Source organism: Durio zibethinus, chromosome 23 (genome assembly GCF_047325235.1).
Source record: "Durio zibethinus cultivar Kanyao isolate XHJ-2024 chromosome 23, ASM4732523v1, whole genome shotgun sequence".
In the NCBI taxonomy this organism is placed as follows: Eukaryota; Viridiplantae; Streptophyta; class Magnoliopsida; order Malvales; family Malvaceae; genus Durio; species Durio zibethinus.
This window is the reverse complement of record NC_143184.1, coordinates 19365046-19381822: the sequence shown is the minus strand read 5'-3', so window position 1 is coordinate 19381822 and position 16777 is coordinate 19365046. Positions and strand designations below refer to the sequence as shown.

Genomic DNA, 16777 nt, shown 5'->3' with positions numbered 1-16777 from the left:
GTTGTTTAAAAAATTTAGATTCAATATACGAAAAATAGTAATTATTATTTACTTTGTTGGAAATATGGTAGAATGCTTTTGATGATGAGTAATGCATGTTATCATGCTTTGCTTTGTGTCTTTCTATCTTTTAAGGCTTTTTTTTTTATTAGCAATTTGTGTACAGAGCATTAGAATTTTGCTTATTAAATTTGCTTCTTACACTTCTTCATACAGCCTTCAATCTATACCAAGCAGAAAAAGAAAGAAAAGATGGAAAGCAGGGTAAACCTCCTCACCTAGTGAAATTAAGATATGATAATTATGAAAATTAAAGAAAAAGAAAACTATGTTGCATTTTTTCACATGAACATTAGAAAGCATTCCCAATTGGTAAATCCATCTCTATAAAACCATACCTTTCTATTGAAATATACCACTCATTAAAATAAATACAAAGTAATATATATCAACTAGATTTAAAAAATCCACTGCAAATAAGAGACAATAAGTGAGATGATTGATTATAATAGAGCCTGTTGCTGGAGAATGCTAAGAAATTAGGAGAAAAGAAATTATTAAATTCATGTTAATCATATTAGTTTATATATATGGTGTTTGACAAATATTATTAAATTATATATTCACTACAAATACTATTAACATCTTTTTCAATATAAATTAAAAAATATATTTTTTAATTTACCTAAAGTAAAAAAATTTAGGACCAATCAATTATTTTTTATTACGTGACGTTTACATAAAGATTTTTATAAAATATTTAACACTTTTATTTAACAAATAACATGCATATAATAAAATTATACTAATTAAATACCATCTAAGCGAGTTAAGTTAATAGCATTAACATTTGAATTAAAATAATATATTATTTAAAAATTTAGGGTGCAAGTTATACATTATATTTTTTGAAGTATTAATTTGTACTTTTTTTTTAAAAATTTAAGTGTTAAAAATATAATTAACTCATTTAAAAAAAGCAAAACATGTATCAATCAACTTGTTTATAAAATTAAAAAAATTGTACTGGTAATGTTTTGACAAAAAAAAATGGCAGAGAAATCATGAATAAAAGTTGAAAACGGTTAATGTTTCGTTTGTTTCGCAAAAAATAATTTTCAGAAAATGATTTCTGAAAAATGTTTATATTTTTTTAATTAAAAAAAATTTCTGTTATTTAGATAAGTTAATGAAAAATATTTTTTATTGTTTGGTTGCTTTATAAAAAATTTATTTTTTGTAATAATATTAATAAAACTATTAAAATATTAAAAATTATTTATTATTAAAATATATTGAAATTATTTATTATTAAAATTATTAATATTAAAAAATAATTATATTTTAATAATAATATTTCATATTAAAATATTATGTTAATATAAAAAATATTTAAAATAAAATTTTTTATTATTATTTATATTTTTTATTAATATATTATATGAATAGTATATTATTTATTAATATAATATTATTTATAAGTAAAATTATACTTAAAAATATAAATAAATATTTCTATTCATAAATAATTTTTTTTCAAAAAATATCTTTCTCGTTTCAAATTCGTAAGATAATTTTAAAAAACAAGATCTCATTTTTATTGATTAAGAAATTATTTTTCGTTAATTAACTAATTTTTTTTATGAAATAAATACTTAAAAATTAAAAAAATTATTTTTTAAAAGTTATTTTGTAACTTTTTTTAATATTAAAAACAGAGTTTTAGAGAAATTAAATAAAAAAACTGATGGCCTTAGATTAGAGAGAACCGTCGTCCAAAAAGATGACCCATTCCCTCCCTTTAATAAAACTCCCCGCTCCAATTCAAAAATTCAAAAGGACAAACGCAGACGAGATCTCAGTTCATAGAAAAAACAACGAAACCAATAATGAGAGAGCAAGAAATGGCAGACACACAACTGATCCGCAAAATTGCCAAAATCCTCGACGAGGCTAAAACATCGAACGCCGCCCATCACCGGAAGCTGAAAGAGCTCTCAGCCGTCCGATCAAAGTCCCCTTCTCTTCATCAATTCTCTGTCGCCTTCACCAAAACCCTAACCCCTCTCTTCCAAATCCTAAAGCGAACATCCTCCGTTGAACGCGTTGTACGCTTCGTTTCAGCCTTTGCTAGCGCCCGAGACCCCAATGACGCTTCCGTTAGCGATGAGTTCTTGGGGGATTTTTTGAAGTTTCTTTTGGTTGGCGCTGCCGCAGCTAACAAAACTGCTCGATTCAGGGCTTGCCAGATCATTTCCGAGGTTGGCTTCTTCAAATTCCACTTTTTTCCCCTTATTTTTAGGGTTTTGTAGGATTTTTTTAATCTTCAAAATATATATAAAAAAACACACAGATCATATTGCGTCTGCCCGATGATTCAGAAGTTTGCAATGAACTATGGGAAGAGGTGATAGAATTAATGAAATTTCGGGTGTTCGACAAGGTTCCTCTGATCCGTACACTTGCAGTTAGGGCGCTTTCACGATTTGTAAATGATTCTGAAAACAGCGACATTCTTGATTTATTTCTCGAGGTCCTTCCATTGGAACAGAACTCGGTCAGTCTCTAAAATTACTTTTCTTTCTTTTGTCTATGGGTTGCCTGATTTGGTATGCAATTTTTTAATTACTGTAAAGGTTTATTAAGTAAAATAATTGAAGATTTCTTAAGAATTCTTGGGAAGTACTGTTTACAGGAGGTTCGGAAGACCATTGTGTTATCTTTGCCTCCTTCGAATACAACTTCCCAAGTAATCATAGATTGTACAATGGATGTAAGCGAGTCGGTACGCAAAGCCGCATACTGTGTTTTAGCTAACAAATTTCCTCTTCAAAGCCTCAGGTATAATGGATCTTAATCTCCTAATTGTGCTGTATTGTTTGTCTTTCGTTAAATAAGATTTTACATCTTGTTTTGCTTAATTTGCTTGGTTTGCTAGCATCAAGCATAGGACAATAATTCTTCAAAGAGGACTTGCTGATCGTTCTTTGGCTGTTTCGAAGGAGTGTTTGAAGTTAATGACAGATCACTGGCTTGCTAAGTGCTGCAATGGAGATCCTGTAGAACTTCTCAAGTATCTTGATGTTGAAACCTATGAATCAGTTGGGGAGTCTGTAATGGAGTCTCTTCTAAGAGCTGGTTTAATGAAACTGCATAATGGGGAAAGTATCCAGCAGTACATATTACAAGCATCAACGAATGAAAGAAGTGAAGGTTTGTGGGGATTTTGGATATGTTTGCCATATGAGTAATAAACATATATATATATATATATTCAGTTTTACAGTTTCACCATTTCTGTAAAAGCTATAATAACGACTTTATAAACATGTGTGTAGTGGTTGGAGTTGTGCATGCAACTTTAGTGATAAACTTAGCTTGAGTCTTTTAAGCTGGTGCAGTTTAACAATCTCATGCAGTCTGGTAAATAAGTATCTGCCAGTAGAAGTTAATTGATTTGGGTGCATTGAAAAATTAATTTTAGCTTGACAGTTGAGATCTTTGACTTCCTTCTGTCCTGTTAACTTGGAAAAGATACAACACTTAATGCCTTTTCTGCATATGGTAACTAAACCGCATGCTATAAGCACAACTTGCTAAGGGTTCACCTAACTAAACCAATTAATTCACAATCAACTTATATAAGAAACAAACCATTTCAACTGAAGTTTCCCTCCAAAAGACTTGGATGCAACCTCTTTCAATTGGTTAAATATAATACTTTGGGTGCATTAAGTCTAGGATATGATATTCTTGGGTTACAAACCTAGGCAGCTTTTTAAAAGCATTTTCTCTTGTGGAAAACTTTTAACAAACTTCTTCATAATGTTTTGTGGAAGTTGGAGAAAGATCTAGCATTGTTTGGACTTGGTTGGTTCAATTCCTTTGATGGGCTTGAATGTGTTTTTCACTTGGTGGGTGGGTTGGATACAGATATTTTGGCTTTGGCTTGCATCCTTCTGTGGTATTCATAGAACATTATGCTTGTGGAAATTGGAAAGGATACAGTGAAGCAGGTTTATGAATTATGTAAAAGTATTTGTTGGACAAGATATTATTCCATAATAAATCTCCAACATGTTTTTTTTTTCAAAAAACAATTAATAATGAAGAATTTTGATTGTACTTTTAAACAGTAACATGTTATTCTTAAACTTGCATCTCTGCAGCTTGTTATTAGTTTACTTCCATACCAGTTTGCCACACTTATATTGCTTATATTAAGAGGGAAGTATATTTTGCAACATGTCTATACAAGCCAAAAAGTTCATCTGCCTATTATCTTGATTTCTTTCCTGATTTTAATCTAGGAGATTTAGCGGATTATTCTAAACGCATCCAGCTAATGGAACCTGAGGTTTCTCTTTATTGGAGGACAGTATGCAAACATTTGCAGATGGAAGCACAAGTAAGCTTGTTATTCATTCATATGATTATCTAATTGTTTATTTATTATTCTTTAAGTGAGTCATTTCTTTTATTTCTTCTGGCCTATTGAAGGCCTATGAATTTTATTTGATTGAGGTTGGGGCACTTTGATATTCCTGGATAAACTTCTGCTTTTGGGATGGATGTAAGGTGTTTATAATAGCATTTCTGATACATAAGGAACTGGTTTTGAAAGAACCCTTTGATAAGAGGGAGTGTTAATGCAGAACAAAAGTGTTCCAAAGAATTTGTTTCGACTTAAATTCATTACATCAAGGAAAATGGCAATAATTCTTAAACCATGTCTTTGTTTTTGTTGGTTGTTGAAGGCTAACTACTATTATCATTTCACTCAAAGTGTTGTATAATGCTAAACTTGCTAGCAAGAATATGATTTGTCTTGCCGGGAACAAGAGCTTCTAATTGTTTCTGATATGCACACTTTTTCATCTAGAGACAATAGATTCTTTTGTTTGTTGTGGTCTTTTACCATTCATTGATTTTTCAACCATTGCCATTTTTACTCATTTGTTCAAATAGTTCCCAAATCCAATATTAAGAAACAATGTTGTGATAATCTGTAAGAACTAAGATGACCATTTTATTGGATTTGAGAATTATTAGTTTTTCATGTTTAGAGCTTCGACAAAAAACCAATTGTAGAAATGTCTTGCTATTTGCATTGGTATACATGACTATCCTTGTATTCATGTTAAATCAGCTTTTGATAATTAGGAATCTTTTTGGGGCAGTTTTATTAGAATTATAGCTTGGAAAGAGTCTAATACAATAATTCACATCCCTAGTTAGAAGATAAAACCTAAACCTTAATAACTTTCTAACATCTTATATAACATCTTTCTAATCCTAGCTTTATTTGTCAGTATAAGAATGAAAAGGGATCTCAACAGAGCCAGTTTTAGTATTTTTAATCTCGTTGAGTTGAAATGAGAAACTTGTTCTCAAGTTATGACCATGAATCATGTTTTGTGCTACCAATTAGATTGCCAAACAATCGTTTCCATCCTTTCTTTTGTTGTCAATTATAAAACTTTGATCTATTATACCTCAATCTCTACTTAGCCATGATAACTTTTGCAAAGTGAAATGTTTTCGAAAATTTTATTTTTATTTTTTGTGGAAAAACTAAAAAATAAAACTGTGTGAAAAACTAAGAGTAAAATTGAATGTATATTGAAAAACTACTCATCAAGAATTATACAAACACCTTAGGTTTATTTACAACTAATTAGTGGGTAAATTAGGAAACTAAATCTTTCTAAATTGATTTTATAATTGAGGAATTGTTTATCTTAATTTTTTTTTCCTTAATTCTAGGGATGCAAATACTCTTAATTTTAGAGATACAAATATAAATATACAGATTATAAGATTACAATCAGCTATAAATAAATGTTTTCCTACATTCCCTCTTAAGCTGGTGAATAGGTGTTTTCCTTTTCCATTTTGAAAATAATTTCTTGAAATGTTGCATTGTTGAGACCTTTAGTTAACATATTTCCAAGTTGACTCTCAGTTGATACATATGGTGTACAAATCAACCCATTGTTTAGTTTCTCCTTTATGGAATGCCGGTCTATTTTAATGTGTTTAGTTCTGTCATGTTGTATAGGATTGTGTGCAATGTTTATTGTAGACTTATTATCACATTAGAGTCTCATTGGTCCATCCCATTTGATTTTCAAGTCTACTAGGATAATCTTTAACCATAATAGTTCACAAATTCCTTGAGCCATTGCTCTGAACTTTGCTTCAGCACTTGATCTTGCCATCACATTTTGTTTTTTACTTTTCCAAGTCACAAGATTACCACATAGGAAAGTGTAATAGCTTGAGGTGGATCTTTTATTAGTTACTGAACCTGCATAATCCGCATTTATATATGCCTCTAGAACCAGCCTTGAATTTTTTTTTGAATAAGATACCTCTCCCAGGATTGGCCTTCAAATGGTGTAATATACGGTAGACAGCTTGTAGGTGCATTTTTTTAGGACTATGCATAAAATGACTTATCACATTTATAGCAAATGCTATATCAGGTCGAGTATGTGAGAGATAAATGAGTTTTCTAACTAATCTCTAGTACATTTTTCTATCTACAATAGCATGTTTATTAGCTTTTTCAAGTTTATGATTAGGATCTATAAGGGTATTTGTAGGTTTACATGCAAGCTTCCCAGTTTCCTTCAAAATATCCATCACATATTTCTGTTGTGAGATGAAAATACCCTACTGTGAGTGAGCTACTTCAATTTCTAAGAAGTATTTCAATCTCCCTAGCTCTTTTATCTCAAATTCTTTAGCCAAACATTGTTTTAGAGATTCTCTCTTTTTTATTATCTCCAGTTACAATTATATCATCAACATACACTAATAGAATTGTGACTCTCCCTGAGTTAAAGTGCTTGATAAACAATGTGTGATCTGCTTGACTTTTCTTATATCCGATTGTTAGCATCACTTTGGCAAGTCTCCCGAACCAAGCCCTAAGAGACTGTTTAAGGCCATATAAAGCCTTTTTCAGTTTGCATACTTTGTTTGCTTCTAGATAACCTCCAAATCTCGGTAGAACCTTTATATATATTTGTTTTTCCAAATCACCATGTAGAAAAGTATTTTTTACATCAAATTGTTGAAGCTACCAATTGTAATTTGCAGCCAATGATAACAAAATCCTAACTGTATTCATCTTGGCAATTGGAGCAAAAGTTTCCTGATAATTCACTCTATAAGTTTTGAGTGTAGTTCTTAGCCACCAACCTAGCTTTATACCTTTCATTAGTACCATTTGCCTTGTATTTTATATGAAAACCTATTTACACCAATTGGATTTTTTCTTTTAGGCAACTCTAGTAGTTCCCATATTTTATTTTTCTCTTAGGTCTCCATTTCTATTTTCATGGCTTGCCTTCATTTCTCACTAGATAATACCTCGGATAATGTAGTTAGAATAGAAATAATGTTTAGGCTCACAAAAAATTTTTTGTAGGATGGTGAGAATTTTTCAAATGAGACAAAATTAGAGATTGGGTATAGTGAATGCTTAGTACATTCTCTGGTTCCTTTTCTAATGGTAATGGGTAGATCATAATCACTAGTTATAGTTTTAGGAGATTCATGCTCATTTGAGAAACAGAGTCAAAGATTGTAGTGACCTCATTTTCAAAGTTAAGATCAAGTTTTTAGACTTGCACTGGTTCAAGATGTGGAACTTTCCTTCTTGAGTACAACTATAATTTCTTCATATAATTAAGAACAATATTATCTTTTGTCACATCTTCTGTGTTTAGAATGGATTTAGACTCGAATTTAGTATTTGACTTAGACACAGAAGAAATAGGTTTAGATTTAAAAGAATTAGTGGGTGAAGATGTTGAAGAGCAGGACAAGTTAAGTAAAAAAAAGTCTTTATCTTTATATTCCATGAATGAAGTCTTTCTTTGAAGATAAGATTGAGTAAAAAATGGTTTATTTTATTCAAAAGTGACATCTATAGACATATAGAATTTTTTGATAGGAGGATGATAGCACTTATACCCTTTTTGAGTTGATGAATACCTTACAAAAATGCACTTAATTGCTCTAGGATGCAACTTCCCCCTATTATGACAATGAACATGAACAAATGTTGTACAACCAAATATTTTAAGTGTGAGGTTGTTTGTGGCATTAAAGTTGGGATAGAATTATGAGAGTAGTTTCATAGGAGTTTTAAATCTTAAAACCCTTGAAGGTAACTTATTTATAATGTGTGTGGCAATGAGAACAACTTCTTTCAATAGGATTTGGGTATGTTTACTTGGAAAAAAGCTCGGGTTGTTAGATGGTTGGTTCCCTCTTTGCCACTCTATTTTGTTGTGGAGCGTTAACACAATATGACTTATGGATAGTCTTCTTTTGAAATAGGTAAATAACTCTAGTTGAAATAGTTTCTTGCATTATCAGACCTAAATCTCTTGATTTTCACTCTAAATTGATTTTGGATCATGTTTTGGAAGCTTAAAAACATACATTCACATTTGATTTGGATTTAAGTAAAAATATCCAAGAGATCCTGGTACAATCATCTATGAAAAAAATAAACCACCTTGCATAAAAAATATTACGAATTATAAAGGGACTTTTTATGTCACTATGAATCAAGTAAAAAGGAGTATAACTTCTTTTATTACTAACTAGAAAAGGCACATGTCTATGCTTTGTGAATTCACAAACATTACAATGAAAATTTTCGGCATTTAATCCTTTGCATAAAGAATGAAACATGTTTTTCAAAGTTCCAAGATAAGGATGTCCAAAACAAAAATGATAAAGTTAGATTTTGTCTTTATTGGGAGATTTTTCAGAAAGAAATGACAAAGGTAAACTATTCTTGATATTATTTGTGTTGTTTGATGTCTCAAGATAGTATAGTTCATTTTTCTCCTCAGCAAGTCCAATCCTTTTCCTCGAACTTTGGTCTTGAAATTCACAATAGGAGGGATAAAAGGTCACTTTGCAGTTTATGTCTCTGGAAAGTTTTTGTATAGATATCAGATTAGCAGATTATCCAAGAACATGAAGAACATTTTTAAGAATAAATGAGGGATTAATTTGAACATTTCCTAATCCTGTCAACGTAGTAAGTGAATCATCTGCAATAACAATTTTCTTATTGCTAGAACATAAGATATATGTACTAAACTTTTGTGAGGCATATGTCATATAGTCTGTGGCTCTTGAGTCGATGACCCAAGAATTCTTAAAAAGCTTAACCGAGCTATTTAATCCTTGAGAACCAAAAGCTTGACTTGAACTAAAGACCTTACTCAAAGAACATATTCCAGGAGACTTTTTTAAGAGTTTTCAATAGGTTTCTTAGTTTTTCAATTTCTTCCCTGTCCAACTCTCTTTATTCCTGAGACTTTTGTAGTTCTCTGGTAGTTTTACCAGTAGTCATTTCTTCAAATCGAGTAATAGTGGCAGATTTTGCTTTCTTTGGCATGGTTATTTTTCTTAAGACTGAAATAAGTTTTGATATTAAAAGTTTAACCAAAGCCGATTTTGACAATGAAGGGCAAAGAAGGAAAAAATAAGATTGAAAGATTTAACAAGATTTGTCTATAAAGGTCTAAAATAGAATTCAACAATGAAGGCTGAAAAAATTTTCTTCCCAAAAAAAGCTAAAAGTTTTGATATCATGTAGAAAAACTAAGAAATAAAACTGTGTAGAAAACTAAGAGTAAAACTAAATGTATATTGAAAAATTGCTCATCAAGAATTATATAAGCATTTTAGATTTATATAGAACTAATTAATGGGTAAATTAGGAAACTATATCTTCGTAAAATTGATCATATAATTGAGGGATTGTTTATTCTAATTTTCTGTCCTTAATTTTAGGGATATAAATGCTTTTAATTCTATAGATATAAATATAAATATATAGATTACAAGATTGCAGCCAGTTGTAAATTTATTGTCAATAAATTTTTTATTTGGGTAAAGGGTTAAAAATGCTCATGAATTATAATTAAAACATAATTGAAGCCCTTAATATTTTATTACAATCAATTGAACCCTTAATCTTTTATTTTGACTAAATTGAACCCTTAATTAGATGAAACTTAGTCACGTGGCAAAATTAAATCAATGAATTCCCAAATTACAGTTAATTGAACCTTTAAAGGGATCTTAAAGAGAGAGGGGGAAAGAAAATATAGAAGAAAAAGAAAAGAAAAGAAAGTTTATTTTGTTTAATTTTCACATATATTAATTGCGCTAGATGGCAAACTTATATCTATTTCATTGATGTCCCATGCTTAGTGTCTAACAAATTAATGGTGTTAATTTTTTCATCCAAATAGAAGCTTAATTGGGTGCAAATAAATATTGAAGGGATTAATTGATTGCATTAAATGAAATAAGGGTTTATATGGTTTTTTTAATTATAGTTCAAGGGCTTTTTATACCCTTTAGCCTTTTTATTTTTTTGTATATTTTCATAAATGGGAAATATATGAAAATTGTATTTGGTTACATATCAAAATAAGAATGTTGGATGGCAAATAATTTTCTTGGCAGTTTTAGTTTGATCTTTGGGATTGAATGTTCTTGTAGAACAATCAAAACAAAATTTCTTTTTAAAAAAATCCTCCCACAGGTGATCAAAATTCCAGCAGTTGATTCCACTTATATAGGAATCACTTCCAACCTGTAATCCAATTGATGATCTTACATTGAACTTTACCAATTAAACGTTCACTCTAGGGCCTTATTCAAATGCCTTTACAAAACATTCTTCTCATCGATACCTATTACCTTAGGAGTGATATAGCACTATTACTATCTCAGGATCTCATTAGTGTCAGTTGTGTCATCTTCATTATCATCATCACCTTGGTACTAATCATCAATTGGTGAAGAATCCCCATAGATGGGGCAACCCTCTTCAAAAACTTCTGGATTCAAGATTATCCATTGGTATATTTTTACTCTTTTAAAATTCAACATGAAAAACTTTAGATGGTCAATTCAATAAAAATTCTACTATATATGTTCTTTAATCCCTTTCAATCACATTATTGAAAGCCATGGAATGCCTTCTTCTGTGATAATGATGCAGTTGGGAGCAGTATTAGGTGACAATTTAGATTTGATATTAAACATGAAAGAAAAGTTTTTTGGGGATGCTAAATAGTGCAAGCAGCAAATTTTAAGCTCTCAAAAGACCTTGAACTGCCAAAGGTTAGATTTTTGTTAAGATCAAGGGATGAGAGTTTAACCAATTTAGGACAGAGAAACTTGTTGAACAATTCAAATTATCTAGTTCTTTATTTAATTATTGTATTCTTTTTTATGGTTGTTGTATTTGTTAGTGTAGGGTTGTATTTGCTATTCCACGTTTCTATTAACGTTTAGGGTTTAGTACCTATCTTAGTTTAGTCTCTAGGAGGTTTTTGGATTGTGCATAATTAAGAATTTAGGCTATTGAGTTCAAGATTTCTCCTTCCCTTGGTTCGCACTGGTTTTCTCCCTCTAGTTCTTCTGTTGCTTCCCTTTTCTCCTTGATTCCCCTCTTGTTTATATTCTGTATATTTTTCCCCTCCTTTTTCTTCATCTCTAATGTTATAATCTTGGCACCTTAAACCCCTAATAACCTATAGTCATAACCTTTATCTAGATTCTAGCCATTCATGATTAAAACTAAGTAGAACACCATAAAATATTTATTTGCAATGTCCTACTGCTTCAGAATTTTTTAGATTCTTGGCTTGGTTCTTAGACCTTTGATGGTAATGACTTGTTAACAATTATTCTTGAATTTAATAACATTTCATGCACTTTCATGATAATATAAAATAAAATATTGTTGAACAGGCAAAAGGTTCTGATGCTGCTGCTACAATGGGCACTGAAGCAGCTATATATGCAGCTGAAGCTTCAGACAACAATGATCTGTTAGATAGAATTCTTCCTGAAACAGTCTCCAATTACATAGATTTGGTCAAGGCTCATATTGATGCTGGTAGGCTAGGTTCCTTTGATCCACAAATGCATCAAGTATTTATTCAACTTTATATATTTTAATTTCACCTAATAATTTCAGGGCCAAATTATCACTTTGCATCTCGACAGCTACTATTGCTTGGAGAAATGCTTGATTTTTCTGATGCTACAATCAGGAAGGTTGCTAGCTCCTTTGTGCAGGACTTACTGCACATGCCTCTTGAACATGAAGTGGATGATGAAGGTAACAAAGTTGTGATTGGAGATGGCATAAATCTTGGTGGTGACAGAGATTGGGCTATTGCAGTGGCAAGGTTGGCAAGGAAGGTTCACTCTGCTACTGGTGAATTTGAAGAAGTTATTCTTGGGGTTGTCGAAGAGCTTGCACGCCCTTGCAGGGAGAGAACTGCTGACTTTATACAATGGATGCACAGCCTTGCTGTTACTGGTCTTCTCTTGGAAAAGGCAAAATCTTTCCATTGGGCTGTTGAACCTACTGAACTGCTTCAATCCTTGTTGCTTCCTGGGGTATGGATCTGGTTGCATCTTTCAGTTCTATTTTTTTTTCCACCTTTTTATTCATAATAAAATATTTAAGGCCTACATTAAATAGCCTCAGCTCTTCATGAGAATGGTTTTCTATTTTTATCTCTGAATCATATGCAAGACAAGATGAAGAGTTTGGTTTTTCAAGGGCAAATTGACCATTATATGTTATATTAATTTGTTCACATTGCCATGTGCAGTTATTTTAATAGTGGAATATCTATTTTATGAAAGGTAAGAATATAAAGAATAGAACTTGTAGCAAATGACAATCAGCTTCTCTTTATGCATTAAACTTGATGGAAATGTACTTAATATACATTCCATTTACATGCCATTTATGGTTTCGCCTAGCTCTTTTTTCAGATGTTTTAAAATGCCTATGTAAAAAAATTGCCTAAAAAACTTCTTTCTGGAAGGATTTAACAATTGACATGAACCATAAAATGCAGGCAAAACATGTTCACTTGGATGTGCAGAGGGTAGCTGTCCGGTGCCTAGGTCTGTTTGGGTTGTTAGAGAATAAACTAAGTGAAGAATTAATAAAGCAGTTGAGGATCTCCTATGTTAAGGGCCCTTTTGCAATTAGCACAGTTGCTTGTAAGGCGTTATTTGATCTTGGGATGTGGCATGGTCCTGAGGAAGTTGATAGGGCCATGGGACTGAACATTTTGTCTCCAGTCCAAGAAGAAAACATGCCTTCTAGTCCTATAAACTTTTTTGACTCTGATGGAGATTTGAATATTAAATTAGTTGATCTATTATATGCTGGATTTGCGACAAATAATTGGGGCAGAGCTCTAGAAAATGATGATAGTGAATCAGTCCAAGCTGTTCTTGGAGAGGGCTTTGCAAAGATTCTTCTTCTAAGTGAGAAGTATCCAAGTATTCCACCCTCATTTCATCCTTTGCTCTTATCCAAGCTGATTAGCTTGTATTTCAGTGATGAATCAAAGGACCTTCAGAGGTAGGTGAATCTGAGCTTTCTCTACTTTGTCTCTTATTTACTTTATAAACTTCTCATCTTCTTTATAATGACAGCCATTACAATATGTTTTTCTTTTAATTGTTGACTAGATTGAAACAGTGTTTATCAGTTTTCTTTGAGCATTATGCTTCCCTCTCAGCAAATCACAAGGTAGATAACACTATATTCTGGATGATATGCATCTTTTGTCCATGCAGATTCAGAAGTGATATGTCCATAGATTCATAGACTTGTTTGTTGATGATAAGTAATTTCGATTTTGCAATCACAGAAGTGTTTGTCCACATCTTTCATTCCAGTCATGCGTTCTATGTGGCCCGGTATAGATGGAAATCCTGGAGGTTCTTCTTTTATGGTGTCCAAGATGCGTAAGCGTGCTGTACAAGCTTCAAGATTCATGCTGCAGATGATGCAGTCTCCCTCATATGCAAAAGGGACTGGAGTGGAGGATGATAATGGTTGTAAGGGATCACCAGAAATCATAGATGGCTCTGCACAGCCTTCAGTAGAATGTGGGGAAGAGGGACTGGCAATACGCATAGCCACAGAGGTAATTGTTCACAACTATAAACTTATTTTGCAGTTTATGACAGCTGTTAGAAACTGCTAAAGGATGAATACTTGAATTATTATGTCTTTTCTCGATAAGCAATGTTTATAAGTTATGAATGTTATCTTGTAATACCCTTTTAGGTAGTCCTTTTCTCTTTTTTATATGTCCGCTCCATATACTTATCCATTCAAGTATAATTGTGAAGTAGCAATTTACATTTCTGTTTCCTGGAAAGTTCACAGAATTTGGGACAAAAATTTGATGTGGAACAAATAATTCAGAATAACTCTTAACAATAGTCAGAAAATTTCAATTGCATAAACTCAATTATTAGGTTTTCTAATTCAAAATCTTAATGTCACAATATCAATAATCAAAACCTAACTTCAAAATTTAATAAAACCTATATATATGTGTGTGTGTGTGTGTGAACTTCATAAACCCAGGTTTTAAGCTTGTGGAAAATAAGGCCCGCCCAAATGCCAAATCAGGTGCAATAGGATAAACCAATAAAATAAGGCCCCAAATAGATTAAATCCTATTTCCTAAACTTGTGCGTATAATAGACATTCTTCCAAGACTTGCAAGAATGTTCCCCATCAAAATTAATCTGGCCTGCGGTTGTGGTCCTTCCTTCCATCTATTTTTCTGAATAATATGTATCCTTGATTACAGAGAGAATCACTACTGTTATTAACTCCCAATGCCTGAAGTCCTACTTATCTAGTCATGTACTTTTCATGAAAATTACATCATTAGTAGTCTAAAGCTGAGTAAATTACTTTTGAATGGTTTTAATGCTCTATGGATGAGATTAATATCCAACTAATAGGTTCTCAACTGATTCTTCACCTGCTAGAGTCTGTTTTCTATGGCCGTACCTTAATTAGAATCAATCCTTGGATAGTATCTCCTAAGAATTTTGATCTCCGACCAAGCCAAAAGTTGTTACTCCAAAGGGCTGTATTATTTCCTGTCTTGATTTCTTTCATTACAGTTTTAAAACATATGCAAATATCATGTCGCTTTTAGCTTTCCTTTCCTAAGTATCCCTTAAAGGGGAAATGCTGAAGGTTGATGAGAAAAAAATAGATATCTAAGGTTTTGACTTTTCAATATTGGGAATCAACCTGGTTTATTTGGGATGGAGTACATTTACTGTGTTTGTATTTAGAAGATTCAGTTTAAAGCAATTCCTATATTTTGATGATTTATGTTTCTGTGGGTGCAAAGAAAAAAAAATATCTTGCTGCATTGAAACCACAGATGTCCTTCATGGAAGATTCTGGGCATATTGGCTGACATAATCTTCGAGGAAGGATACTCATTTATGAACAATTTGTTGGCATAATTCGATACATACTAATTTGCCGGCCATATTGGTTGGCATAGTTTGCTACGTACTAATTTTTTATTCTTATCCTTTTTGAAGGTGGTGAGGTTCGAAGCGAAGAAGACACCTGCAGAGAAGTCCTACGTTGTGGCTCTTTGTAGAATACTTGCCTCTCTCCATTTTCGCTTATCAGAACAAGGGCCAGTAAAGTTAATGAGCAGGCTGTTGAGTCGTGTGTGTGAATGTGTGCTTGGTGAGAAAGATCTTGTAAAAGAGTTGAAGCAAATGGCTGAACGTCTCAAGGGACTAGTTAAAGATCCAGATCAGGATTTGTTGCAAGATGAAGCGAAGCTTATTTTTGGTAAGTTTCTCACACTCACAGGAAGGATAATTATTTGATGATTTTGTGCTCTGCCTATCAAATGGAAGTTTTGACTGGGAATATTATACAAATTCTGTCTGACCATGTAGAAGAATGCGTTTCTGGAACCAAAGTATTAAAATTGTCCAGAGCAAACATGAATTACCAACAAAAACATTTCCACGTTTTGAATAACACATGCAGCTGAAATCTCATGTTTAGGGTCACAAAAGTAAAATCTAGGTTTTATTGTGTTACATAATAAAGCACATTTAAAATATCATGTTTGAACCACAATTTCAGCCAACATACCAATTTTGGCCTGCTATTTATTTTTGTTTTATTTGTGGTTCTTTTTTTTTCCTTATGTTGTTATTGTTGGGTGGGTGTGTCTTTGGTCATTAGCACCTAACTATATGCTCCCCCGATGTTTTGCAGGAAAGTTAGACCTTGAATTCAACTTGGATGTTGATGGTTCCGCTGCAGTTCCAGAAACCCCAGCCCCATGCTCAACTCGGCCAAGTCGTTTAAGGAGACGAGTGAGACGTGAAGAAGTTAGTTCTGATGAAGAAAACTCACCTGCCTCTGTTAAATCTGTGGTTCCTACCATTCCCAGCACTATAGGCCCTCGCTCACAGAGGGCAAGCAAGACTGCAGCAATGACCAAGATAACCGCAAGCAAAGCTGCAAGGATAGAAGAAGATTTTGATGAAGATGAAGACTCAGATGTCACGTCAGAGGAATCCGATGAATCAAATGAGCTAACTGACTAAAATCAGGCTGGCTTTTTCTTTACCTGAACCATTGTCGTTTATCAGTAACTATGATCTCTTCTTGTTTAATTCTTCCCAATGTGAACTAGCATAACAGTGTATTTACGTGGATGCCTCTCATGCAAGTTCATGAGTACCGTTATAATCTGTGATGCATCCATACATATGCATTAGTGATTGTAACTCGTAAAGTCCTAACAGATACTGTTGTAACCATGTTGGATTAAGCCTTGTTTGGATATTGTAGTAACAAAATTTGGGAAAAGGTTGCTTGCTATTAGAAGCA

The 16777-nt window shown here is 32.2% G+C and overlaps 1 protein-coding gene across 1 annotated transcript; it reads left to right on the top strand.

The window, feature by feature from the left end:
* The first annotated feature begins 1758 nt into the window (after window positions 1–1758).
* Window positions 1759–16777, top strand: EMB2656 (ARM repeat superfamily protein). The gene is made up of 12 exons (XM_022916302.2): window positions 1759–2261; window positions 2354–2557; window positions 2696–2841; window positions 2939–3213; window positions 4311–4408; window positions 11809–11956; window positions 12038–12465; window positions 12936–13450; window positions 13561–13621; window positions 13743–14021; window positions 15457–15718; window positions 16157–16777. The coding sequence occupies exons 1-12, from the start codon at window positions 1890–1892 to the stop codon at window positions 16489–16491; spliced, it is 3123 nt and encodes a 1040-aa protein (XP_022772037.1). The 5' UTR covers window positions 1759–1889; the 3' UTR covers window positions 16492–16777.